Genomic DNA, 22871 nt, shown 5'->3' with positions numbered 1-22871 from the left:
TTAAGTGGCCCTCCTTTGTTGTGCTATTTGCCATGGTCAACTTTATGTGTAGCTGTGTGGCAAACAGTAGATGAGACAATTTAGATTTATAACCCAAAGAGTCATTGCAGAAGAAGAATTGACCTATCTGAAGAATCTAAGAAGCTACATGACCATTGTCAAGTCTAACAAGTGAAGAAGATCTATTGTGAAGTGGGACTTATCAAAACATGATATCTTTCGAAAAAATTGGGATTTTTTGTAGTTTGCTTTTTGGGTCTCTTTGGAGCATTTTTTTTTGAAAAATTTGACATCCTTTATGGAAGGAACAACATAGAGAGAATCCTAAGCTTTATGATGCATATTATGGATTTAGTTTTGTGCACAAATAAAGAAATTGTGACCCAGACAAGCTGACTGTCTTAAGGGTAGGTGGCCATCTGATGGAATTCTGTCCTGAACTGGCGACTGGATTTTGTTCTAAACTGCCAACTGAATTAATCGTATCAGGGAAAATTGGTAACCGTTGCTTTTAGATTTGAGTTCTAATGAACACAAGAACTTCTTTGTGCAGAAGTGATTCTCTTCCACTTGAGTGGGGTGATCCATCAAACTTTCTTTATAATGATTCTGAAGATTTTAGAATAGGAGTGAAAACAAATTGACACACAATAATATTTTGGTTGCACTTACGGCATTAATTCACAAGGATGAAGATTCTGCTACTGGATTATCTCATGATCCCTTCCACCACAATAACTGCAAGTGATAGGAGGAGTTATAGACCTTCTATGCCTATGAACAGATTGCTTGCAACATTATGTCACTTTATGTTGTAAATGAGGCATGGGAATCCATACCCGCTACAACTGCATACATATGTTCTTCAATGAGTGTCTGAGAAGATTCTTTTGTGGACTTGAGACTGAAATGCTCGGGCTTCTTCTTTGCCTTGAGAGGCTTTTAAATTCCTTGACCACCTTTTGTGAAGACTTTGGCCAGTGTATCTCATAATTGTCAACATCTTGAATTCAATAACTTGGACATGCTGTAATCTCCCCTTTTTTGGGTTCTCTGTAGTGCAGCTGGTGCTGACTTTCAGGGTTTGTGTCAGCCAGTTCAGAGGAGTATTTTGATTTAATGGAATTGTATGACACTTTCTAGAAGGATTTTGGACAATTTTTCTGTACTTACTATTCATAGTAAGTGCTAGTCTGGACACCGGCTTGGTCAGTTGGCAGTATTAAGTTTTTGGGATAGTCGGTGATTGCTTAAATTGAAGAAATCTTGGCAACTTATGACATTTTGAGGTATTATATTAAATAATGTTAAAATATTAAAGTTAAATTAAATATTCAACTCAACATTATTTAATTTTAATAAAGTTACTTTATATTGGTGCCAGGGAGTTATAAGGTTTTAAATTATCAAATAAAGTGCTTTCTTGCAGTGGGCGTCAACATAGGGAGACATAAGGAGTTGATAAAGTTAAATCAAAAGATTGCAAAACCCTAATTAGGGTTTTGGACTTGGCCTAGATAAAAAGGTAGTTTGGAGCTCATTTTCAGTATGTGGAAGTTTATTATTTCTCTGTCTGAAAACCCTTGTGGTTCTGGAGATTGGACATGGTTCATCTCAGCCTTCTTGAGGACGAAAATCCTCTTGGAGAAGATTGTATCCGGTGGTGAAAAATCTACCCTAGTTAGTGCAGTGAGATTTGTGCGATCTCAGCTTGGGCGAAACAGATTTGCAGGATGCGAAGATAAAGAGTTTGGTATGATCATGCCAAGTTTGGGAGTTCAGATTTCTAGAGGTTTCTGGGTGATGTGTGTGTTTGCTTGAGTGAAGATCATTTAAAAATATATTGATTACTGTATGAATAGAGACAAAAGAGAACAGTGATTTCTTGAGCAAATTGTGGAAAAAGGTCACATTGCAGGTAAAGACAAACTTAACAAAAGACAAAGAAGAAAGAAACAAATTGTGGGCACTAAAGACAAAGAAAGAGGAGCCGTGCGAGTTTGGAAGAATCATCGGCCTCTTCAGTTGAGGCTTGAGGTATCATTTCCTTATTGCTGTGCATGGTTAGTAACATTTCTGCCTTTTTTGGAGGTTGAGGGCTTCCCTAAAAGTCTCCAACTAAACTTTGAACAAGTGGTGTGCTTATAGTATGTCTGAAGTGATTGACTTAATCAGATATTGCTCTTTAGTATATTTTTGGAAAAAAGAGATCTACAGAGGTGCCTTTAAGTGATTCTTGAAAAGATATGTGGGCTAGTTTGGAGGTGTTATGTTTTGTTAGCTGTTGGAATAAAGGCTTAAGGCTCTGAACAGGGTTTAAGAGGGCGTTTTGGGTAATCTAGAGTGGGCTGACTTCTACTTGAGTGTTCAGCTTTACTGTTAAATGACTGCAGTTAGTTTGAAGGCAGTTTTATAGAGATTTGTTGACATTATATGGTGCTAGCAGGGGCGGAAGTGTTAGTGCAGATGTCTGATGTATTCTTGGACGAGTCTGAGCCTTATGGAATGACTGGCTGAAGAGTTCGATGGCTGCCCTGTCTTTGGAAAAGACAAATTGCAAACCTGTAGCTTCTTCCAGTTGCTAATATGAACCGTTATGAGTTTCAAGATTTGCTACAGTAGGGGGATAAATGAATCATGCTTGCAATTGGTTGCGTTGTTCGTGGTTGTTTATGCATATAGGAAGATCTGGGAGCCATTATTGTAGACTGTTAATGCTTTGGCATAAGTCTGGACCGTGTTGCTGATTATATAAACATACACTTGCTGTAGAGATTGATTTCCAGCTTTAATAGTGTCTGTCCTTTCATGGAGTTTGCTGCAAACAGTTTAGAATAATCCTTAAATATATCAAATTTAAATTGGTTCAATGTTATGGTTTCTTGGTTAATTGTATCCTCAAATCATGCTTTGTATAGTGATGTAAAGACACATTAAGCCCACTTAATTCAATGAATGGAAGAAACTGTGAATGATCCCAAAACTCAGCTCTCAAACAGCAAGCAAACCTTATTACTGTTAGTGTATTCCTTCATTTGTTAGTAACATCTCCAAAGACATTTCTAGGGTGGTGTTGGTAAACAGATTTGTCATTGTGAATACTTATTAAAAAAGACCCTGTTTGCCCTGTGAGCAGTGGCGAACATTTACAACAGTTGGAGAGATCGTTGTAGAATGATGGCCTTCCTCTGCATTTGAAAGGGGCCTCTCCCTCGTATGATGGGGGTATTTGGCATTTTGGGGTTTCGAACTCAGAAAGGTGTAAGAAAATAGAGATGGAACATGGAAGATGTAAACCAACCTTAGGAGTTTAACATATTCAAGTCAAGATACCAAGAACATGATATGTTAATCTCATTCACACATGACATTTAGGAAAACAAAGGTTATTATTAATGAAACATACGAAACATCAACAATAACACATAAGAAACAAATTGAATCCTCATCCAAAACTTTGCTCTCTGTTGCGTTACTCTAACAATACTGTCTAAGGTCCTGTGTACAATATCTTATGTGAAGAGTGGAACCCTTTTTAGTTTTTACAACATTTTCAATCATATATATAGGCTTTAGTGCGATGACCACTTAGATTAACTACCTAACCACCTTGTGTAACTACTTAGCATAACTACCTAGAATAGTCACTTAAGATAACTACTTAGGATCGTTACTTAAGATGGTTACTTAGGATCGTTACTTAAGATGGTTACTTAGGATAGCTACTTAGGATAACTATCCAAAATAGTTGCTTAGGATAACTAACTAAGTGAACGCTTGTAGTAACTACCTATTTGAAGATAAGTTAGGATTTACCAAACTTTTACAAAGATAAAGCCGAAAACTTAACTATAATTACATGAGTGATATAAGTCACTTTTACAAAAAGAAAATTTGAAGCCCATAACATCATAAAGAAGATAAGGTATTGGTTTTGTTGAAGTAGTAATATGCCCTTTGTCCAACCCATAGTTTAACTATCCATCAAAAACTTGTCCTTCAAGTACATACACCCCAGTTGTATTTAATGACCATTCTATCCTTTCAAGAACTTGTATTCCTTCCAAGAAGTGTAATTTGGGATACCTATGAGAACATAGCATCTCCACCTTTTATGACCATGACCCATAGTTTATGTATTTCAAATCCTGAAGAAAACTCACTAAAAATTTCACAAGCTATCTTGTCATTTATTCCATTTATTGGTTCTACGTTCTTTTCAAGTTTCTTTGTTGCCATTTCCACAATTCAATCCGGTTTCTATACTAAACTGTACCATTTAGAAGTTTGATAATCTTCCTTTGTGGTATTCATGCTTGTAGTTTTTTGCAAGATCATCATATTTGTAATGAAAGTTCATCTTGTATAGTGTCATTTTCCATGTTATTCCCTTTACATCTTGAGCTTGTGGATAAAACGCTAGTTCCCTTGCACTAAGAACAAAAAGGTTCAAGTTCAACATTCGTTTCGAGATTGTCTTGTTCAAGTTGAATGTAATGACACATTGCAAAATTCTAATCTTACCATTAATTATATTTCCTTCTAAACATATAATCTTCCTAGGTAAGGCAACCTTTGAATAATTCTCAAGATCACTTTTGGGTAATTCCATCATTTGTTATTATCATATGAATCTGTTGAATTCCGTTATGCAATTACTTGAACATATGAAGTTTGCATCAAAGTTTCTTTTGGACTATCACATATTCCTCATCCAACAACTGAGTTTCCATATGGGTCCATCCACTTTTAGTGAATTATATCTGATGTTTTCAATCTTGGAAATCTCAAAACATGGTGGCAGGTGAATCACTTGCGCACATATCATTGTCATCATCTGAGGATGCATATTTGATCTTATTATCAGAATATGTCCAATCAATTGTTCATCACAGACCATCATTATAACTAACTTATTAAGAGTTTCTGAATGAGTCAACTTTATCTTGTTACCCATCCAATGTGCATCAAGAGTAAATAATTCTTGGCAAAAACTTCCTATTCAAAGCTGCCAACAAGAATCCTCATATTTTGTAATAACCACCTAACTCATTTTTTCATTTGACATGTACAGGTTTCTTGAGGGTAGTTTAATATCGTGAAACAAGAGTATTTTTCAGTGTAAGAAATACATTAGTTTCAATGTCCAAATCTCCACCATATTTTTACCTTGGTCTGTCCATTTGAAAGTTGTTGAATAATACAACCTTTGTAGAAGGATGCATATTGTGTTCACTGATAAGAACTGATATTTGGAATTATTGTAAGCAGGATCAGGCAATAATTTTATCTGCAAATCCATTAAACATTTTCCCAAAACCTTAGGAGCTTGATAATTTTTCTCTGAAAGCTTCGTACTTATGTGCACATTGTGGGAATTGTTTGATGCTTCCATAAACAATGATTCGAGAGCTGAAAATTTCATCTGTTTGGGATTAGCTTCAAATTTAATTGGAGCTTTTATAATAGCATAAGCACTATTCTTAGCAACCTTACGCAATCATTGCATCTCACTAGATGATGCCTATGAGGCATTCTATCAAGCAATACACGTTCTTGTCGATGCTTTCACATTTTACATAAATGTTGACTGGAGCTATTGCAACCATAATATCTGCAAAAATAACAATGATAAATGTCCATGTGTTATTTTAGTTCTCTCTACTACTTGCAAAGGTGGCAGAATTAGTTTTAGGCCCGTCAATTGCATTTCCTTTTGTAAATCCTTTTTGACAAACCTACTTTGCGCATGTCCTGCAATCATTTTATTTCATTCATTGAGATGATATCTCTTTGAGCCATTCTGTCAAACAGTTTGCATGTCATGTCTCTGTTTCTGGATTTCTTTGAAACAATTTGCAAGACAATTCACGTGCATGGTCTATGATTCCAAATCTGCTTATATTTCTACCACAGCATTTCCAACTATGATATCTGACAAAAATCTTTCTCCCGATATGTTTTGATTCGTGGCCATAACTGTTCAAAAGCGCCCATTTTTCGCAGGCAGGGAAGATGTTGGCAAATATTTTTGGATTTGGCTTTATGCCTTGGAATTGCATTTGCTTTGAGTTTCTAAACCCTTCTCAACATATGCATTTTCTGCACTATGAGATGACATGTCATTGAGATATTCTGTGAAACACGTCACACCATTTCTATGGTTCTTTGTTGCATACATGTCAGCCTAAGCAGTTGCAACTGCAATCATATCTCTCGATGAGTTGATATCACTTTGTGGTTGTTGAATTGCTCTTTATGAGTTTGATAATATGCATGCATGCATAGGTAGACATGGCAAACATACAAACAAAAATGAAGGCATAGTCATGGTGTAAGAACAATCGCCACAACCCCACATAGAGAAACTATCTTATAAAACATAATGATTTCATGGTTCAACATTTAAGCCCTAACATGAATTGGCTCATAATAGAAGTTCAATTCTAATTTGATGTATATATGGTTGATCAACGGATTCACTTTAATCTGCTTGACTTTTTAATAGGAGAATTCGAGTATTCTTCAACTGCACATACCATAACATATGGGAACTTTTTAAAGATATGCCAATGAAACCATTGAGTCTCTTATTCACAATGATTCGGATTTATACACAATATCATCTTTAGTTAAGGGTGCTTAAAAAGAACCCCACTACCCCATTATTCATTTTCAGACTAAAATCAACAACATCTGGCAGGTTAGCGAGAGTCGTTTGACTTAGAGTGTTGGTTTTGCTTGATTACACATCCATGTTGATTTGGGTGAATAAATAGAAGACCGACAAAGACTACTTGGTTAGAGAGGTGCAAGCTTAGTACCAATGCATTTGTGCTAGCATACTGGTTGCATGATAAGTTATACCAAATTTCAATACGTGAGACCGAGTAAGTAGACGAGACTAAATTACACACCTAGTCAATAATATTTTTGCTAATTCTCAGGTTCTAGAATCTATGAAAGCTTAGCAAGTCATAAAGATTTTAATTCTTCAAACCAATCCTAGCTAAATATCTCTATAATCTCAATGTTCGAACTTGTACCCAATGTTTGCAATCATAAAAAATTCTCTCTATCAATATTGGTATCGTTGTAATACTGGCCGGCTTGTAAGATGATTTGTTATCATGCCTAATGCTAGTCTCCTGGCGGCCTCCCTTTGCACCTCCGATCCCCCTTCTCCAAATCATTGTTTTTTTCGTGGTGATGTCATCCCAAGAGTTCAATCTTATTTATTAGAGGCATCCCCCTTTAATTTTTCAACTCCACTGCTATATCGAGCTCTCAACTTCTATTGGTTGCTTCTTTTGCATGCAACAGTGCGCCCTTAAACGCCTCTTCCCATGCATTCTAATATGCATCCATTACTATCTGAAGTCTTTCCTATTCCTATTGGCTTTCCCAGCCGTATTAACTTCAGTTTTAATATGCTTTGTTTGTTCCATTTTCAAACTACAGTTCCATCGACTTAATATAGCCGTGTGCATATGGATTGCATGATTTACATGTTCCATTCAATGGAACTAATACTAGCTTGTCTAATTAAGAAGTCAAACTTCAATTGCTTGCATAGAATAACATTATAATGTGATTTGCTCTATATAATTTAATAATATATAATCTTTGTCTTGCATTTGATAATGTGACTTGAGATATCTAGTTTAATAACTAGAGTTCAAACAATTTGTTTCTCTAACATGTATACACAGTGAAGATATTTCATTTAACAAGAATGCTTTCGTTTCCTTTATTTCAAAGCAATATTATTAAATATAATCTTTTCTATTAATAGTATTTTCAAGACTATGTTGTATTTTCAAATCATTAACTAATATATTATTTATTTTCAATTTATTGATCTATATAAAATGAATTTAAAAGTTGAGAAAACCTGTTGTGACAGATTATGGAAAGCAATCAAATTTTTGTTGATAGACAATGTGAATTGATGTTTTCTATTGGAAAATTTGTTGATAAGATTATGGTAGGTGTTCCGCTTGCGGATATTTGTGGAGTTCTTTTGGGCAGCCTCTATTTGTATGATTGAAAAATGGTGTTCTATAGGAGTGGTAACAAATACTGGGTTATCAAGAATGACAAATATTTCATGTTTTATGCTTGTCATTGAGGTAAGAATGCTTCCAAGATCCTAGATCTTTATGGAAAGATGGGTGATAACTGATAACACTTTTGTTGTTTCAATTGAGAAAAATAATGATGATAATGTAACTCTTTAGTTCACACAGATGTGTTGTGTTATTTAGAGTTAGATACATGTAGAAATAGTTGCACCAGGTTTTGGTTTGCTTCTGTATTGTGGTGTAAATGAAGTGGCATAGGCGACAATTGTTGAGGGCTTTTACTACCCTCATCTATTGAGCTCCTAGCTATTGGGGACCAAAAGCTCCCAAATTGGGGAGGTGTGGTATGAAAAATGGATTTAGTTTTTGTACTTTGGGTGTCAACAAAACTTTTAATATTTTTTCTTTTTTTGATTCCCCTTGGAAAAATGCAAGTTCAAAACACAGGATGCCATTCCACATAATGCAAGATAAGAAGGGCATCGAAGATAAGAAGATGCCCTCACTTTGTGTTTTCCTATTTTGTGTTTTAATTCTTTCATAGAAGAAAGGAATGCCCTATTTTGTCTTTTCCTTTTTTTCATCGAGAAGAGTGAAAAGTCACAAAAGCAAGGTGAAAGGTTACACTATGTTTTTCCCATTTTTAAGGGAGATAAAAGGTCACACGTCTCTCCATTTACTAATGCTGTGAAACTCCACATGTGCAATGCAAGCTTAGGTTCAAGCATAGATGGAATTTGAGAGTCTTATATCTCTTGGATTGGGAGTTATTTGTGGGTATTGTTCTCATATTTGATCTATTTGAAGCCATTTAGAGTACTTAAGTGAGTATTGAATGTTGAATATTTAGAGTACATGAGTGAGTATTTTCAACATTGAATGAGTGATAGATATTGTTGAATGTTGAGAATTTGTAAATTTTCATATGAAATGGACGCAACTCATTGGCACTTTTGAAGCCTAAGAAACTCCTTATACTAATGAACATGAGATATGCCAAGTATTTCATTTTTTTGGAGAGCATGTTTGAATTGCAGGGTTCCTCGCAGCTTATAATAATGACAGGTAGAATCCAAGAAAAAATAGTGTTAAGAGAGTTATGGAAGTTCTGTTCAAAGATGGTTTTTGTGTGGATTGGAAGTAGGACCATTCATGGTGCCTTTTAGTGTCATTCAATATTGTGACTTCAACTCTTCAAATGTTCGGAGTTGAGATGGATAATCAAGATTGTTGGGGCCCTATTGGAGTAGCCACACAATTTAGACCTGGAGAGCATCACTGAGGCCAAATTATTCAAGACATGGGAGATGAGTTAAGATGACAAGCCGGTGACAATTATACATGTTGTTCCATGCTTAGTTTTTTATCACATTTCAGATATTATTGTTATATATTTTTTATTTTGAGAGTTAAAGTTTTGGTATATTTATCATTATATTTGGACCAATTACCAAATCGTCTATTTGGTCATATGGGTGAATGGGAATTAGCTATTTTATTTGTTATGTTCCAAATTTGCAATATTCATTTCATTGTTACAAAGATCTTTAGAATGTGTTGTAATGCTTACTTTTGCATATGAAAATCAATATTATTTTCATGATATTTCTTGTCATTTTTAAATTATGGAATCTCTCTATGTGCGTGTGTATTTGATTTGCTATCCCAAAAATCTGGGCACTTTTTTTTTGACAAGCCAAAATTTTGTCCTACTGTTTCCTGCTGCTAGAGAAACCTAACTCTGACATAGTGTAAGATAGGCATAAAGACACAGAATCCTTACTGCAAACCATCCACACAAAACAGAGTAACAAATTAGGGTGAATGTATTAAGGAACCAGTTTTCTCTACAGGGGAGCAAACTCTGCTTATGATACAAATTTTCTTAAATGAGCATTCAGAGGAATAGGCACCTGAAATTGACAATGCCATCCCCAAAATATCTTCAACTTCAAACATTGACCATGAACGTGTTATGAAATGAGGGCTTATCACCTTTTAGAGCAGAAACTTGCTAAGCAAATTTGGAACTTTGTTGCACCAATCTGAGACAGATTGGACAGACATGCGGACATCGTTCCCCACTAAATCTAGAGAGACATATAGAGAAACATCTAGAAGACAATTCAGAAAAAGTAAATGTGAGACATTCTCTCGAGGAATTTCACTCTACCCTCACTGAGCAGACACGCCTTTCCTGGCTTATGCTTTCCATCAATATAGTGACATTGTTTCTCTGAAACCTGCTTCAATTGTTTGAGGCAGAGGAAAGCTATGCAGTTTAAAGGAATGATCCATAATTAGTGCAGATTGTCCATTACATATTTCACCAAAATGAAATTTATTCAATCTTAGTTCATTGATTGACATAGTCCGTGTTCCGTGTGCATGCATGTGGAAATATGGTCCTGTTACTTAGTTTTATTGTTGTCAATGGCAAGAATATGAAAGGAACTGTGCATACATCAATTAGAGAGCATAGAACACATAATAAGTTGAAAGAAACAACAGCAATTTAATTTCAAGAAATTCAAAATGGAGAAATTTTCTAGAAGAGTAAGGTGTTGTTCCTCATCATGCCACTATCTCAGGCACTATGACAATGGTTTACTACCTTGTAGAGGCCTACACGGACTTCTCTGGCATAATCAGCAATGCTCAAACAGCATTCAATCCCTGCAACTGCTCTCACGCTTTCCTAATCACACACCAACTCCTCTGAGACTCATAGGCTGAAGCAATATAAGCTTAATTTCATCAATATGCCAGGGAAACCTTTAGGAAAGCTGTTAACAATGATCTCTCTTGGAGGCATTTGTTAATAAGAGTAGCAAGGAATGTTGACAGGAAGTTCAAAGGTCTTCAATAACTAAAATATTACATTTTGGACCACTTTGGCTTCTTAGATTCCTGCAGGCTCTGTCTTTTGGTCTGTTCTGTGATGACTTTGACTGAGGCTGAACCTGTCTGACACTTACGAATTTTGTAGTGACTAGTTAGGCTAAGGTATAACTTGTTTGACATCTATGAATTTCAGAAGTTACAAGTTCAAGTAGGGTCAAGTCCGTCAATGACGACTGTTTTTTATCATTATATTAGTATTTTGAGTATTTGGATCCCTGAAAACACCTTTGCCTCGTTGTTTTTGTGTAACTCTATTTGATGTTTTTGTATTAAAATGAGTCACTAAGAGTGTTTAGTGAGAGTACTAAGTGTCTAGGTCAGCTGATTTCACTTAAGTGATCGAATTTCAAATAGAGGTAGGCCAGAGTCTGTCTCTCCTCTCTTCCCTTATTCAACCTGGAATTTACAAGAGTAACATAAGTTTCCTGGATAGTAAATATTAATTGTAAATTACATAATTTAGAAGAGTCCTATGATATCTATAAGCTGGAAATTGGTCTTTTTCCTGGGAAAGCCTGTTCAACAACCATAAAGGAAAAAAGCATGCACCATGGCAGCTCATGAAATCGAAAAGTCTCTTCAAATCTTTGCACTTTAAGTTTTATTTTTCTTTCTTTTGATATGCAAACTTTCTATGTAATCCTTGGTATTCCATCACAACTTCATTTTGTATTTTGCTTTGCTTCATACTGCTACTCGTTTAGCTTTTTTTTGTACCCATATGCCTATGCCTTTTGGACTTTAGGGCTTGTACAAGGTTCCAAGCATTTTTAATGCATCTTTTGTTTTATATGATTTTATCTTTTATCACACAAAAATTGAATTCTTTAAGCTGCAAATTTCTTACTCCACCATACCAAAGCTGACATGTCACATGACAATAGGCAAGAATGTGAAGCTGCCATGATGTGCATTCTTAAAATTTTTTTTTTGGAGAGTATTGTGGGATGTGTATCACAGTTTCTAACATGGAGATGCATTTTTTGTGCTTCTGACACGTCCATAGCAAAGTTATCTTTTCTTCTACCACCATAAGCTGTCATTCCACTGTTCACTGATGAAGATCACAATCCACAAGAAGATGCTGCTATCAGGATATTGATTCATGTTCTAGTTTTAGAGAACAGCTTGGGATAATAACTTGAAAGCATGAAACAATAACTTTAGCATGTATAATTTAGCTAGCTGTTAAACAAATTTTAAGATGCAAATTTCTGAGAAAGTTGCAGTTGTCCTTTTGACAAGTCTGTAAAGATTTAAATGTATATTTTGAATTGATTACATATGTTTGGTTATAGAAAGTAATAATATCTACATTTCTTTAGCCAGTTACATGAAAATGTATTTTTCAACCAGTAACATGAAATTATTCATGTCAAATTGTGTTGATGCTCATGGGCAGTGAAGGTGACTATTATTCTTTTACCCAATGAACCTCAAGTTGTGTTGCAATATAAGGTTGAGAGGTTCATTTTCTTGGACTTCGTAGATTGCTATTCGGAATGTGCACGTTCGACGTGGGCTTCTCATGCTTGTTCCAGAAGTAGTTGATGTTCTTGGTGGGTTTGTGGAGCATCTGGAAGCAGCTCGTGAACGGCTTGTCCAAGAAGTGAACAAGCCACCACGAGGAAGACGGTCAGTATTTCATCTGACTTACCACAATATGCATAATTCTGTTTTAGTTTTTTTGGGGGCAAATCTAATCGTTCGAAGGTGATCTTGAATTTCTAATGACTCGTCTTTAATTGAATTGTCTATAATCATTATCTTGGAATAGCTATTCGCAGTCTAAGAACTATTTGCTTAGGCAGTGCTTTTGGCAAAGTCTATTTGCAGGTCCATCCCAGCACAGATGGTAAATTTGTTTGTAGCTGCAGGCTTGAAGACAAAAACTGAGGAAACATCCCACAAGGGCCTACAGCTATTAATAAAATTATACTATACTAATATGAAATTATGAATGTTAAATATTAATATAAAGTTATATTATATTTATGTAAATTTGTAAATGCTGTGAATGTTCCTTCTGCAGTTGATCCTCCACTGGGGACATTTGACAATGATGAAGCTGAATGCAGTAATAATGTCATCGGGTCATGGACTACATGATGACCTGACATATATATGCTCCCTTTCTTTTTGCTGCTTTGAGACTCTCGTAGTTTAGTTTATTTTGCTGTGTAATCAATGTAATAAAAAATGATACACTGGTGATAGTATAGCTGATAGGTACTCAGAGACTTCTGTTTAAACTGTTAGTCAGAATGCTGATATAGTTTATGATGTACTCTTTTTTGAACTATCTTTAATATAAAAAAATTGTAAATGCTGAATATTAATATAAAGTTACACTATGGCTACATTAGGATTATAGTCTTAATTTTTGAATAACGGGGTGTATGGCACCAAAACAGTGAATAAGAAATGAAGAACAGGGTAGCAAAGCAGTCAGGGAGAAAAGCACAGCCCAACAACAGAGTTGCCAGAATTTAGGGCAGATCTAACAATGCTGTAGCAGCAGCTTTCTAGCGGTACCATTCAACAGAAAAGATAAAAGAGGAAATTATTACCAATTAATCATCCAGTCTCCAAATGGTAAATTGCCGAAAAACCCTAACAGGAAATCCAGGATAAAAACACTGAACAGCAGATTTGGAGAAAATTACAGCTGCGGAAAGCAAAAAACCCTCAATTTTGATATTTTTTTAACAAAATGGCTAGATTTATTTGGCGAATTGAAATACTTTTTCAGTTCTTTTGAATAAATTTTTGTATATATGTACAGGTGATTTTTTTGGATGAATATTAACAGATTTTTTGGTTTTCTAATTAAATTTGATAGTATTCAAATTTCTTTGATTGAAAGCAGAGAACTCTGTGATCTAGCATTCCATGTTGATATAATATTATTGTCATGGATGTTGAGTTGTCAGTTCCAAAATGCATTCTGTTGACATGCATGATGTATCAATATTACTTGGGATATATATTGGCCATGGAAAAAGTGTGTAGGATCATACTTTAAACCCAAAGTTAGTTTGCTTGAGCAAGAAGAATAATTGCTGCTTTGCTTCACCGTGCTTGTGATTAGTTTGCAATATGCAGTTTTGTTTCTTTAAGACTGCACATTTGCAGTCATTGTGGTAACTATGAAGTTTGTCAAACTTATGGAGTGCAATGATGATAACTGAAAGTGAAGCATTAATTCATACATTAATGTTCGATTACTATCTTTTTCCAAGTTTAGGGAAAACAGGTCTCTCTAGGGTAACTTAGATCAATTGAGTTCACCTCTAACACTATATTGAGGTCTTTTGTTGCCTTTCATACCCTCTTCATTACTATCCACTTTTTCACATTTTTGCCTTTTTCATCGATTTCACACTTTTTTGGTAAGATTATTTTGACGGGTATTTTAAAAACTCAATTTTTCAGAAGCAGTGAACCTTTATAAATTTTGCTTGTATAAATGTTATTGAGAATTTGAATTGACATTATTATTTCCTAGGAAAAAAGGAATAGGATGGCTTGTTCTTTGTCGAATCCATGGTTTGAATCTAATAAGAAGTGGTACCAAGTGAGTGGCTGTTAGTGGCTGATTGGAATGCCATCAATGATTTAATTTTGAGTTTATTTATTTATTTATGTTTTTTATAATAATCTATATTTATAACATATTTATTAAATATTTTATATTAATTAATCAATAAATAATATATTTACAATACTATATATTATTGGGCCTATAGAAAAAGTATATATTAGTGGATTTATTATGTATTTTATAACATATCAATGATATTGAATATATATTACTTTGTAGGAATTAACTAAGCAATGTCTTACAAATTCCCTAACAAGATTGTGTATGGAGGTACTCTAGGGATGTGACATGAGATATATGATAATGAATTTAGTGATGGAGAGGCTGATCTTGGAATTGGGGTAATGTGAAAAATTTGTGCAATGACTTTCGGTGGCAGTTGGTGTTGGCGGCAATATTGTACACGGAAATAAAACTAGTTAATTAAGTTGTAATTGTGTTGGTTAGTTGGCAATCGAGGGGTGGCAGTTGCAGTGCTACGGTTGGCGCTCGCACCCCCTCGGTATCTTTATATACTTCCGAATGTAACTTGTGACGGGGGAACGATTATGAATGGAATAACATCTCTTATATTTGATCTGATATCTATGGCATTATTATTCTGCATTACGTGCTTTATCTGTGTACTTTAAGTTATTCACCTGAGAGGGCAAACATTTGGCGCCGTTGCCTAGACGTACTCGGGAACGGAAGACGGGGATGGCGCACGGACACGATGGGCCTACCCGTTGGTGAGATAAACCTAGAGGCCGACGACGCGCGAACAAAACTTTACACAAAAGAAGACACCGCAACGAGAGAATTTTCAATTCTGCTCCAGGTAGCCATCCAGACCTATGTCCGACGAGAGGCGGAAATCCCACCAAGTGCCGTGTGGACAGCGTTGGAGGTGAGCCCGACAGTAAACCGGTTGATGAACCATCTTCCCCGGTTGCTTGCACAACAAGCTCCCCTGGAGGAGATTGCCCAGGAAGAGCGACGCCAACAGATCCTTAAGCAGTACGAAGATAGCAGCCGACGGGAAGCAGAACAGGATGGCGCCAGACCAGGAAGGAATTGAACCTTGAATCTTCTATATTCAAATAAAAGTGTCATTGACACGAGTTGTATCTGATGAAATGAATTAATAAAGACGTGTTTCGGGTTATGTATTGTGAATTATGGAAATGTATGGCAATTAATGCCCAACCTATTGAATAAAGATAGAAATAAAAAAGTAGAAACGGACGAGTGGGAGGCCGCGCAGAGGGCCTTGATTCTGGAGCAGCAAGTAGAATGTAGACGGAGGCTGAGGCAACTTGCCGAAGGACGACCTGTCGAAGGGTGGCCCGAGGGGAACCAAGGAGGTGTCACGGAGGGTGCAGAAGCCGATGGAAATTTCTACGCATCGCCAGAACACCGTAGGGTGCGGAGCCACGAAGAGTTTCTGGAGGAAACAAGGTTACGGCGGAATTTAGTCGAGGAGACTCGGGATCAGTTTAGAAACGTATCCCTTACACCACGGAGTGAGGATCACCAAAGGGAGCTAGGAGTGGGCGCGGGTGAGAACGAAGGGGAAGACAGCCGTATGGCTGTAGGTGCTACACACGGATGGCAAAACACCATGGCGCAGGGGCTCAGACACAGCCACAACCACCTCAGGGGAGACGACCCCCATCAATGGCGAGTAAACAGAAACTACCGAAGTTCATCGGCGACGAGAAGGAAGATCCCGTCTGCCATTGTCGAACGTGCGAAACCATATGGTCAGTAAATGGTGTTACTGATCAAGACGAATGGGTAACACAATTCCCAGCAACCTTGAGGGGAGTGGCCATAGACTGGTACTCAGATATGGATAAGGCCAAAGTCGGCACATGGCCCGACCTGAAGGAGTTTGGGATAGAGTTCCGCCTCCTGAGAGATGACAACGAAATAGTCGCCGAAATCTATGGAACAAAGCAAAACAAGAACGAGACTGTTCGAGCCTATAGTCGGCGGCTGAAGGAACTGTTGGGAAAAATGGAGAGTCAACCAGCGGATGGGTTGAAAAAAGAGATGGTTTGTGGAGGGACTGAAACACTCCCTCCGAAAGAAGATGAAAATTGTCCCACCGACATCGTACGAAGACGCATACAATAGAGCGATGGATCTCAAGAGCGAGACCAAGACATCGAAGAAAAAAAAGGAGGATAGCTCGTCTGAGGAGGATGACTCTTCACAGGAAAGCGGTAGCGACGGCGAGGCTGGCAAGCGGGTGCAAGCGCTCCAGAAAGACATGGAGCGAATGAGGAGGGAGTTCAAAACAATGAGAAGCACCGGTCGGACTGAAGGGGACATATGGTGCATTGAGTGCAAAGAGGAGGGGCATACAAAGGGTACTTGCCCGAAGAAAGCATTCTGCGAGATGTGCCAAGTGATGGGACACTCCACCAAGGAGTGCCCATACAACATGAAAACCCGAAGTACGCAAATGAACCATGTGCTGCTCACGGAGTAGGCCATGACATCCACACTAGCGGGTACAGGCCAACAAATTAACACAACGGCATCATCTGGAGGATATCGGGATAACAGACGCGGCGGCGGAAGAAATAACAACAATAACAATAACAGAAACCGGATCCAGTATGACGCCAAGGGCCGACCAATGATCCAGTGTAGGGCCTGCAATCAATGGGGACACTTCGCCCGCGATTGCACAAAGGAAGCCAACCCTCAGCACCTCTGCCGATGGTGCGGGCCAGGCGACCATGAGGACGCAAATTGCCCAAAACCTGGTGTAAACCTCCTAAACATAGAACCCACGAAAGCAGAAGTGTTGGCAATCACAAGGGCGCAGGCCAAAAAGGGTGCATACCCAAATCCCCACACGGAGACAGTGAGAGTGCGGGAAGCAAGAGACGAGATCACAAAGGAAATGGCCGCACAAGGACAGAACAACTACCAGACCTCAAATCCACCACGAACGAGGGGAGAAGAGGAAATCTTACGACAAATATTGCAGATGGAGGTACCTGTGAGAATACAAGACCTCCTGGAGACCATGCCGCAGTTAAAAACGGCTATCTTAAACTCTGTACCCTCACAGGTGAAAATGAGGGAGGTCGTGAGCCCACAGCCGACCTTGCGTTAGGGAGGTCCTAAGCCCCACGGTCGACCCCATGTTGTTGGTAGTCAACAGCGGACGCCAACCGGCGGTGGTAGAAATGGGCATACTAGGGACTACCTTGACAGACACTATTGTGGACGGAGGGTCAGGAGTAAATGTGCTCCCAAAAGCCACATGGAAAAAACTGGGAAAGCCTACGTTGTGGCCCCCCATGTTCAACCTACTAGGGGCAGATCAACATGGGATTAAACCCCTTGGTACCCTCATGGGCCAGTAAGTGATGATTGGCATGCAGCCATTCGTACTGGATTTCGTAGTAATTCCCCTGAAGCAGAAAGGGTATGACGCCATTTTCAGGCGTGGGGGGTTCATTGCAGCAAAAGCAAACCATAACTGGAAGTGGAATACTCTTTCCTTGGAAAAGGTGGGGAGGAAGTACGTGATCGATCTCCGTATGCAGATGGTGAGTGAGGAGTTGGCATCCTCCTCCGACTCGGAATCAGAGGGAGACCAGTTGGGGGAGGGCAGAGACGGACGCCGCATGGAGCCTAGTGACGAAGGGGTGTTAGAACTGGAGGCATGCTCAGGGGACGACGGGGACTCCTTGAATGGCCTCTTCCATTGGCAAATGGGAGATTATGAATTATTTACACCCTCGTGCAATGTATTGAGCATTGAGGAAGAACCAGATGTATTTCCCCCAGAATATGGCGAGTACAAGGAAGGGAGGGCCTCGGTGAACGAGACACCGACACACCAATTCCCGAAGGGGGAGCCCATTAAATACCAGGAAGCCAATTTAAAGGAGACAAACCTCGGGGGGATGAGTGACCCCAAGATCATCCTTGTCGGAGATGATTGGAATCCAGTGCTGAAGGCTGCAGCCTTCAAAATTTTTATTATTATTCTTCTTCTTCTCCTTATGTACGGGAAGGAGACCGTGGTCCTTGTAGAATTTGTGGTTCCAGGTCTTCGGATGGCCATCGAAAATAGACTTGCCACCAACGGGTCCAAATTGAAACCCTACCACAAGAAGTGCGCAGGGGACCCAAGAGGCCGAAAGGACACCCGAGAGTCCGGAGGGGGACCCGAGAGGATGGAAGGGGACTCGAGAGGTTGGGTAGGCGACTTGAGAGGCACGGAACCAACGCGGGAGACTCTTGGGTGAGGAAAACCGAGAAGGATGAAGGGCGACCCCAGAGATAGGGGACTCGAGCCAAAGACTCTCTAGATAACTAAACTAGGAAATTAAAAAAAAAAAACAAAAAAAAAATGTACGACTGTATGGGTTTGTATGGTAGTTGACCGTATGGCTGGGAAGAAAAAATTAAAAAATTAAGAAAAAAGAATAAGAAAGCCATGGTGGAACCACACCGTGCGGTGGCAACACCGGCGGTGGGACCACTGTGTGGTGGCAACACCGGCGGTGGAACCACCGTACGGTAGCACCATCGTGCGGTGGCAACACCGACGGTGGGACCACCGGCGGTGGAACTACCGTGCGGTGGAAACCATTGCTGGCGCAAGGAATAAAGGCGCCACAGACATAAAGTCACCGCACAAACAAACACATAGCGGTACGGCGGAGGGGTGTTGACGGCACGAGAAGGTGGCCGTACGATTGGAGGTGTCAGTGCTGTTGTTGACCGTACGGGGAGGTTGTATGGCCGGGGTGCCATTGGGGACATTACAGTGGAAAAAAAACGACGATGACCAGATTGAAAAATCATTCGATGACATCTGGAGCCAGGACGCTGAAAATATTAGAGTGGAGAAGAAGGGTTTTGACATACTAAAATATCACAGAAATGATGCGCGCGATGGACTTTCGTGTGGTTCTGAGGGTTGTAAATTGGTGTTGGCGGCGGGAGCGCACCTGGGGCGCTGCCCTCGGACCCCGCGAGGGGCGCTGCCCCTTGACCCCGTTGGGGCGCTGCCCCAGACCCCCAGTTTATTTTTGACCTACAATACACTTTTTGAGTTGGGCGAAGGGCATCAAAGAAGGCACGATAAGTGTTGGGTTGTCTCGACCTGTGAGAAAGAAGCCTGCAGCTAAGCATTGGCGGGGAAGCCATAAGTCGTAGAGGGAAACGGATTTGGAGGTTGCAAACAAACAGAGTTTGAGGGAAGGCATTGCAAGAACGCGAAGTCATACGACACCAGAGAGTTATTCAGTTCAGTTATCAACCTTTGGGGAGTGTGATGGAGGATTTGAGGTGTCTCGTAGCCTTTGTGACAGAGGGTTGTGGCCACCTCCAGGCATGGATGGTACGCTTTGAGGAACTCGGAGTATGTCTCAGCTGGACGTGAGGTTGCCTTGGTGGATGCACATGGGGCTTGGGAGGAGCTGACCACCAGGTTGGAGGCAGTAGTAGCGTGAGACTTAGCTCAACGTACCTAGGAGTTGGATGCCGAGAGGGCAGCGCGGGTGGCTATCGAGGACAAATTGGCTAGGGAGACAGTATCATTTGAGTAGTAGTTGGTGGAGGTTGAGACTGAAAAGCGTGTTTTGCAGACAAATTTGGTTTAGGCACCGGAGGACTGTGATGTCAAGGAAAAACAAAAACAAAACTCCTTGCGGAAGCAATAATGGTGAAATCCGCACTTGAGCATTGGATGATAGCAGAAAAGGGTTTTTAGGCGAGGACGCAACAGGTGTATAAGTTCCGGGCTCGACTGGCATCAGTAGTTCTGTTAATGTCATCTCTACTTTGTATTAAGTTGTCCGGAGACGACTTCTTTTCTTTTGGGGGGGATGATGTTGGCAGCAATATTGTACACGGAAATAAAACTAGTTAATTAAGTTGTAATTGTGTTGGTTTGTTGGAAACTGAGGGGTGGCAATTGTGGTGCGACGGTTGGTGCTCGCACCCCCTCGGTATCTTTATATACTTCCGAATGTAACTTGTGACGGGGGAACGATTATGAATGGAATAACTTCTCTTATATTTGACCTGATATCTATGGCATTATTATTCTGCATTACGTGCTTTATCTGTGTACTTTAAGTTATTCACCCGAGAGGGCAAGCAGTTGGCAAGGGCTTTGAGAATTAATTATTACATGTAAAGGGAAGTTGGTGTCCTTTTTCAGGTATAAAGAGGTATGAGTAGGACAAAAAGATATTATTCTTGTGAGTATGTTGTTTGTTGATGCACCAATGGATGAAGGAGATTAGGAGTGATAGGAATGACTTCCAACTTTGACAAATGTGGCAAGAAAGGAAAGCAAAAATTAAGATTGTTAGAGAAAATTGAGGTAGTGGATTTGGAAGAGGATAGAAGCAAATTTGTGAATGTAGCTAGGCTTTGTGAAATTTGTGGAGTATAACTCAAAAGGAAATACAAATCCTTGTCTTTGTATCTAGCTATTGAGAGTGTGGGTTTTGGCCAAGGAGATGGATAGTGAATCCTATTTTAGTGTTTGGGAGACAATGACTAACTTTTGGCTCGATTTTGGTCAATTTATTGGTTGCAATATATTCAACATATCCTAGTTTTTTAGTTGTGCTATGATATTATCAATGACTACTAGCTCCTTACTACATGAGGACATTGGAGTGGTGGAGCAAGGAGAGAAGTCGTTGCATAGTTTCTTGTGACATCTTTACACAATTGTTGAAAACTAAGGTAAGTTGGGATGCGGTCTTGGATAAATAGTTGTTGTCTTGAATTTACCCTAGAACACTATATTGAGAGGAATGGTAGAACAACTCATAGAACATTCAGGAATCATGCAATCCCCATCGAGGTGCTCTTGTAGCTCTAGGACTAGACCACTAGTGATAACTTGCCCAAGAATCCATGCCCTCACCAGATACCGAGATCACCTTTGCCATAATAAGAGAGAGCATAGACTTTTGCAAACCTACAAATTGAATTCCATCAATTAACTCTATTCTATTAGCTGCTCTTGTTCGCTTGTGATTTGCATATGTTGGAAGGGAGAAACCAGTAGTGATCTCTAGAATCTCATTATGATGAGAGACTACCATATGTTAGGTCCCTAAACCTTGGACCCATACAAGATTGTAGACTTGATGATGGTATTAAAAAATGCATCTTTGAAGGGTCATCTTGGAAGTGGATTTGTAAGCACTGATGTTTTGAGATAGAGAGAGGCATACCCCTTGCAAAGATGTGAATGTGGAATAGGCTTCATGTAGAAGGATGGACCAAAAAGTTGGATCTTCAAGTATGTGTAAGTTGATGTGATCTCCAAAGCTGCCTCCTTGTAAAAGAACTGAAATTTGGAAAGAAAATGTTTGGAGATTCTTGAAAATGATGACCTTAGTTTAACTTAGGTTGACAAGCAGCTAGTGAAGTTCTTAACAGTGAGCAAGGGCATCAAGTTATCGTTGTAATCCCTTTGTAGAATGGGAGAGAAGAACTACATCAACAAAAAGAATAATGATAACTGCTTCATGTAAAATGCAACCATCACCCATATGAGTATGTTGCAAAAAAACTCCTCCAACTCTTTAGTGTAAATGTTAAAGAGTGTTGGAGAGAGGGGACAGCCTTGTTTGACCCAAATTGTACTCCTGACGAAGTTGGAGAGACCATGAGAGGTATGAAATTGGCCAATAATTTTCTCATAAAGCCTTTGAGCAGCGGTAATGAATTAATTGAGATTGCGGACATCTCACATCCTTTATAAAAGCAAATGTCTTTGAACGGAGTCAAAGGCCTTCTTGTAGTCTTTGAAACAACAAACGACTATGTAAGAGCTATGGTGAGCCTCCTCAATAATAGGTTGGAGTGTGAAAATGTGGTCATTGGTTTGATAATCTCCCTTGAATATAGCTTGCCCATGAGCTCTAAGCTTACCTTTCCCTAGGTACTCAAAAAATTGCATGTCCAACATTGTGGCATAAAGTTTGGCAAATGTATAGCATATTAAAAGAAGTCATAGAGAATTCATTCTTAGTGTCTGCAAGAACAAAAATACCTAAATCTTGAACTGTAGCTTGTATTTCTCAAACGCCCTCATTTGTCACAACATTAAAGGTGAGAATATCTAGAACACATTTTTGCATTATCACATTGCTCATAGCAGCCTCTAGTTTGTTATGTAAGTCTTCTCATATAGAAGCATGCATACAAAAGTCATTTGTATTCTCCTCTATAGTTGAAAAATTCGGACTTGACAATGACTCGGATGGCCCAAAATTTTTAAAAACTCTGGA

The 22871-nt window shown here is 38.9% G+C and overlaps 1 protein-coding gene across 1 annotated transcript in view; it reads left to right on the top strand.

The window, feature by feature from the left end:
* Nucleotides 1-22871, top strand: part of LOC131067552 (recQ-mediated genome instability protein 1) — a 185211-nt gene that overhangs the window by 6340 nt on the left and 156000 nt on the right. Inside the window, exon 3 of the mRNA XM_058002622.2 lies at nucleotides 12478-12623. Coding sequence (XP_057858605.2) covers nucleotides 12478-12623 — 146 coding nt within the window. The remainder of the gene's footprint in view (nucleotides 1-12477; nucleotides 12624-22871) is intronic.

Source organism: Cryptomeria japonica, chromosome 10, assembly GCF_030272615.1.
Source record: "Cryptomeria japonica chromosome 10, Sugi_1.0, whole genome shotgun sequence".
NCBI lineage: Eukaryota > Viridiplantae > Streptophyta > Pinopsida > Cupressales > Cupressaceae > Cryptomeria > Cryptomeria japonica.
This window is presented reverse-complemented; position numbering and strand designations above follow the sequence as displayed.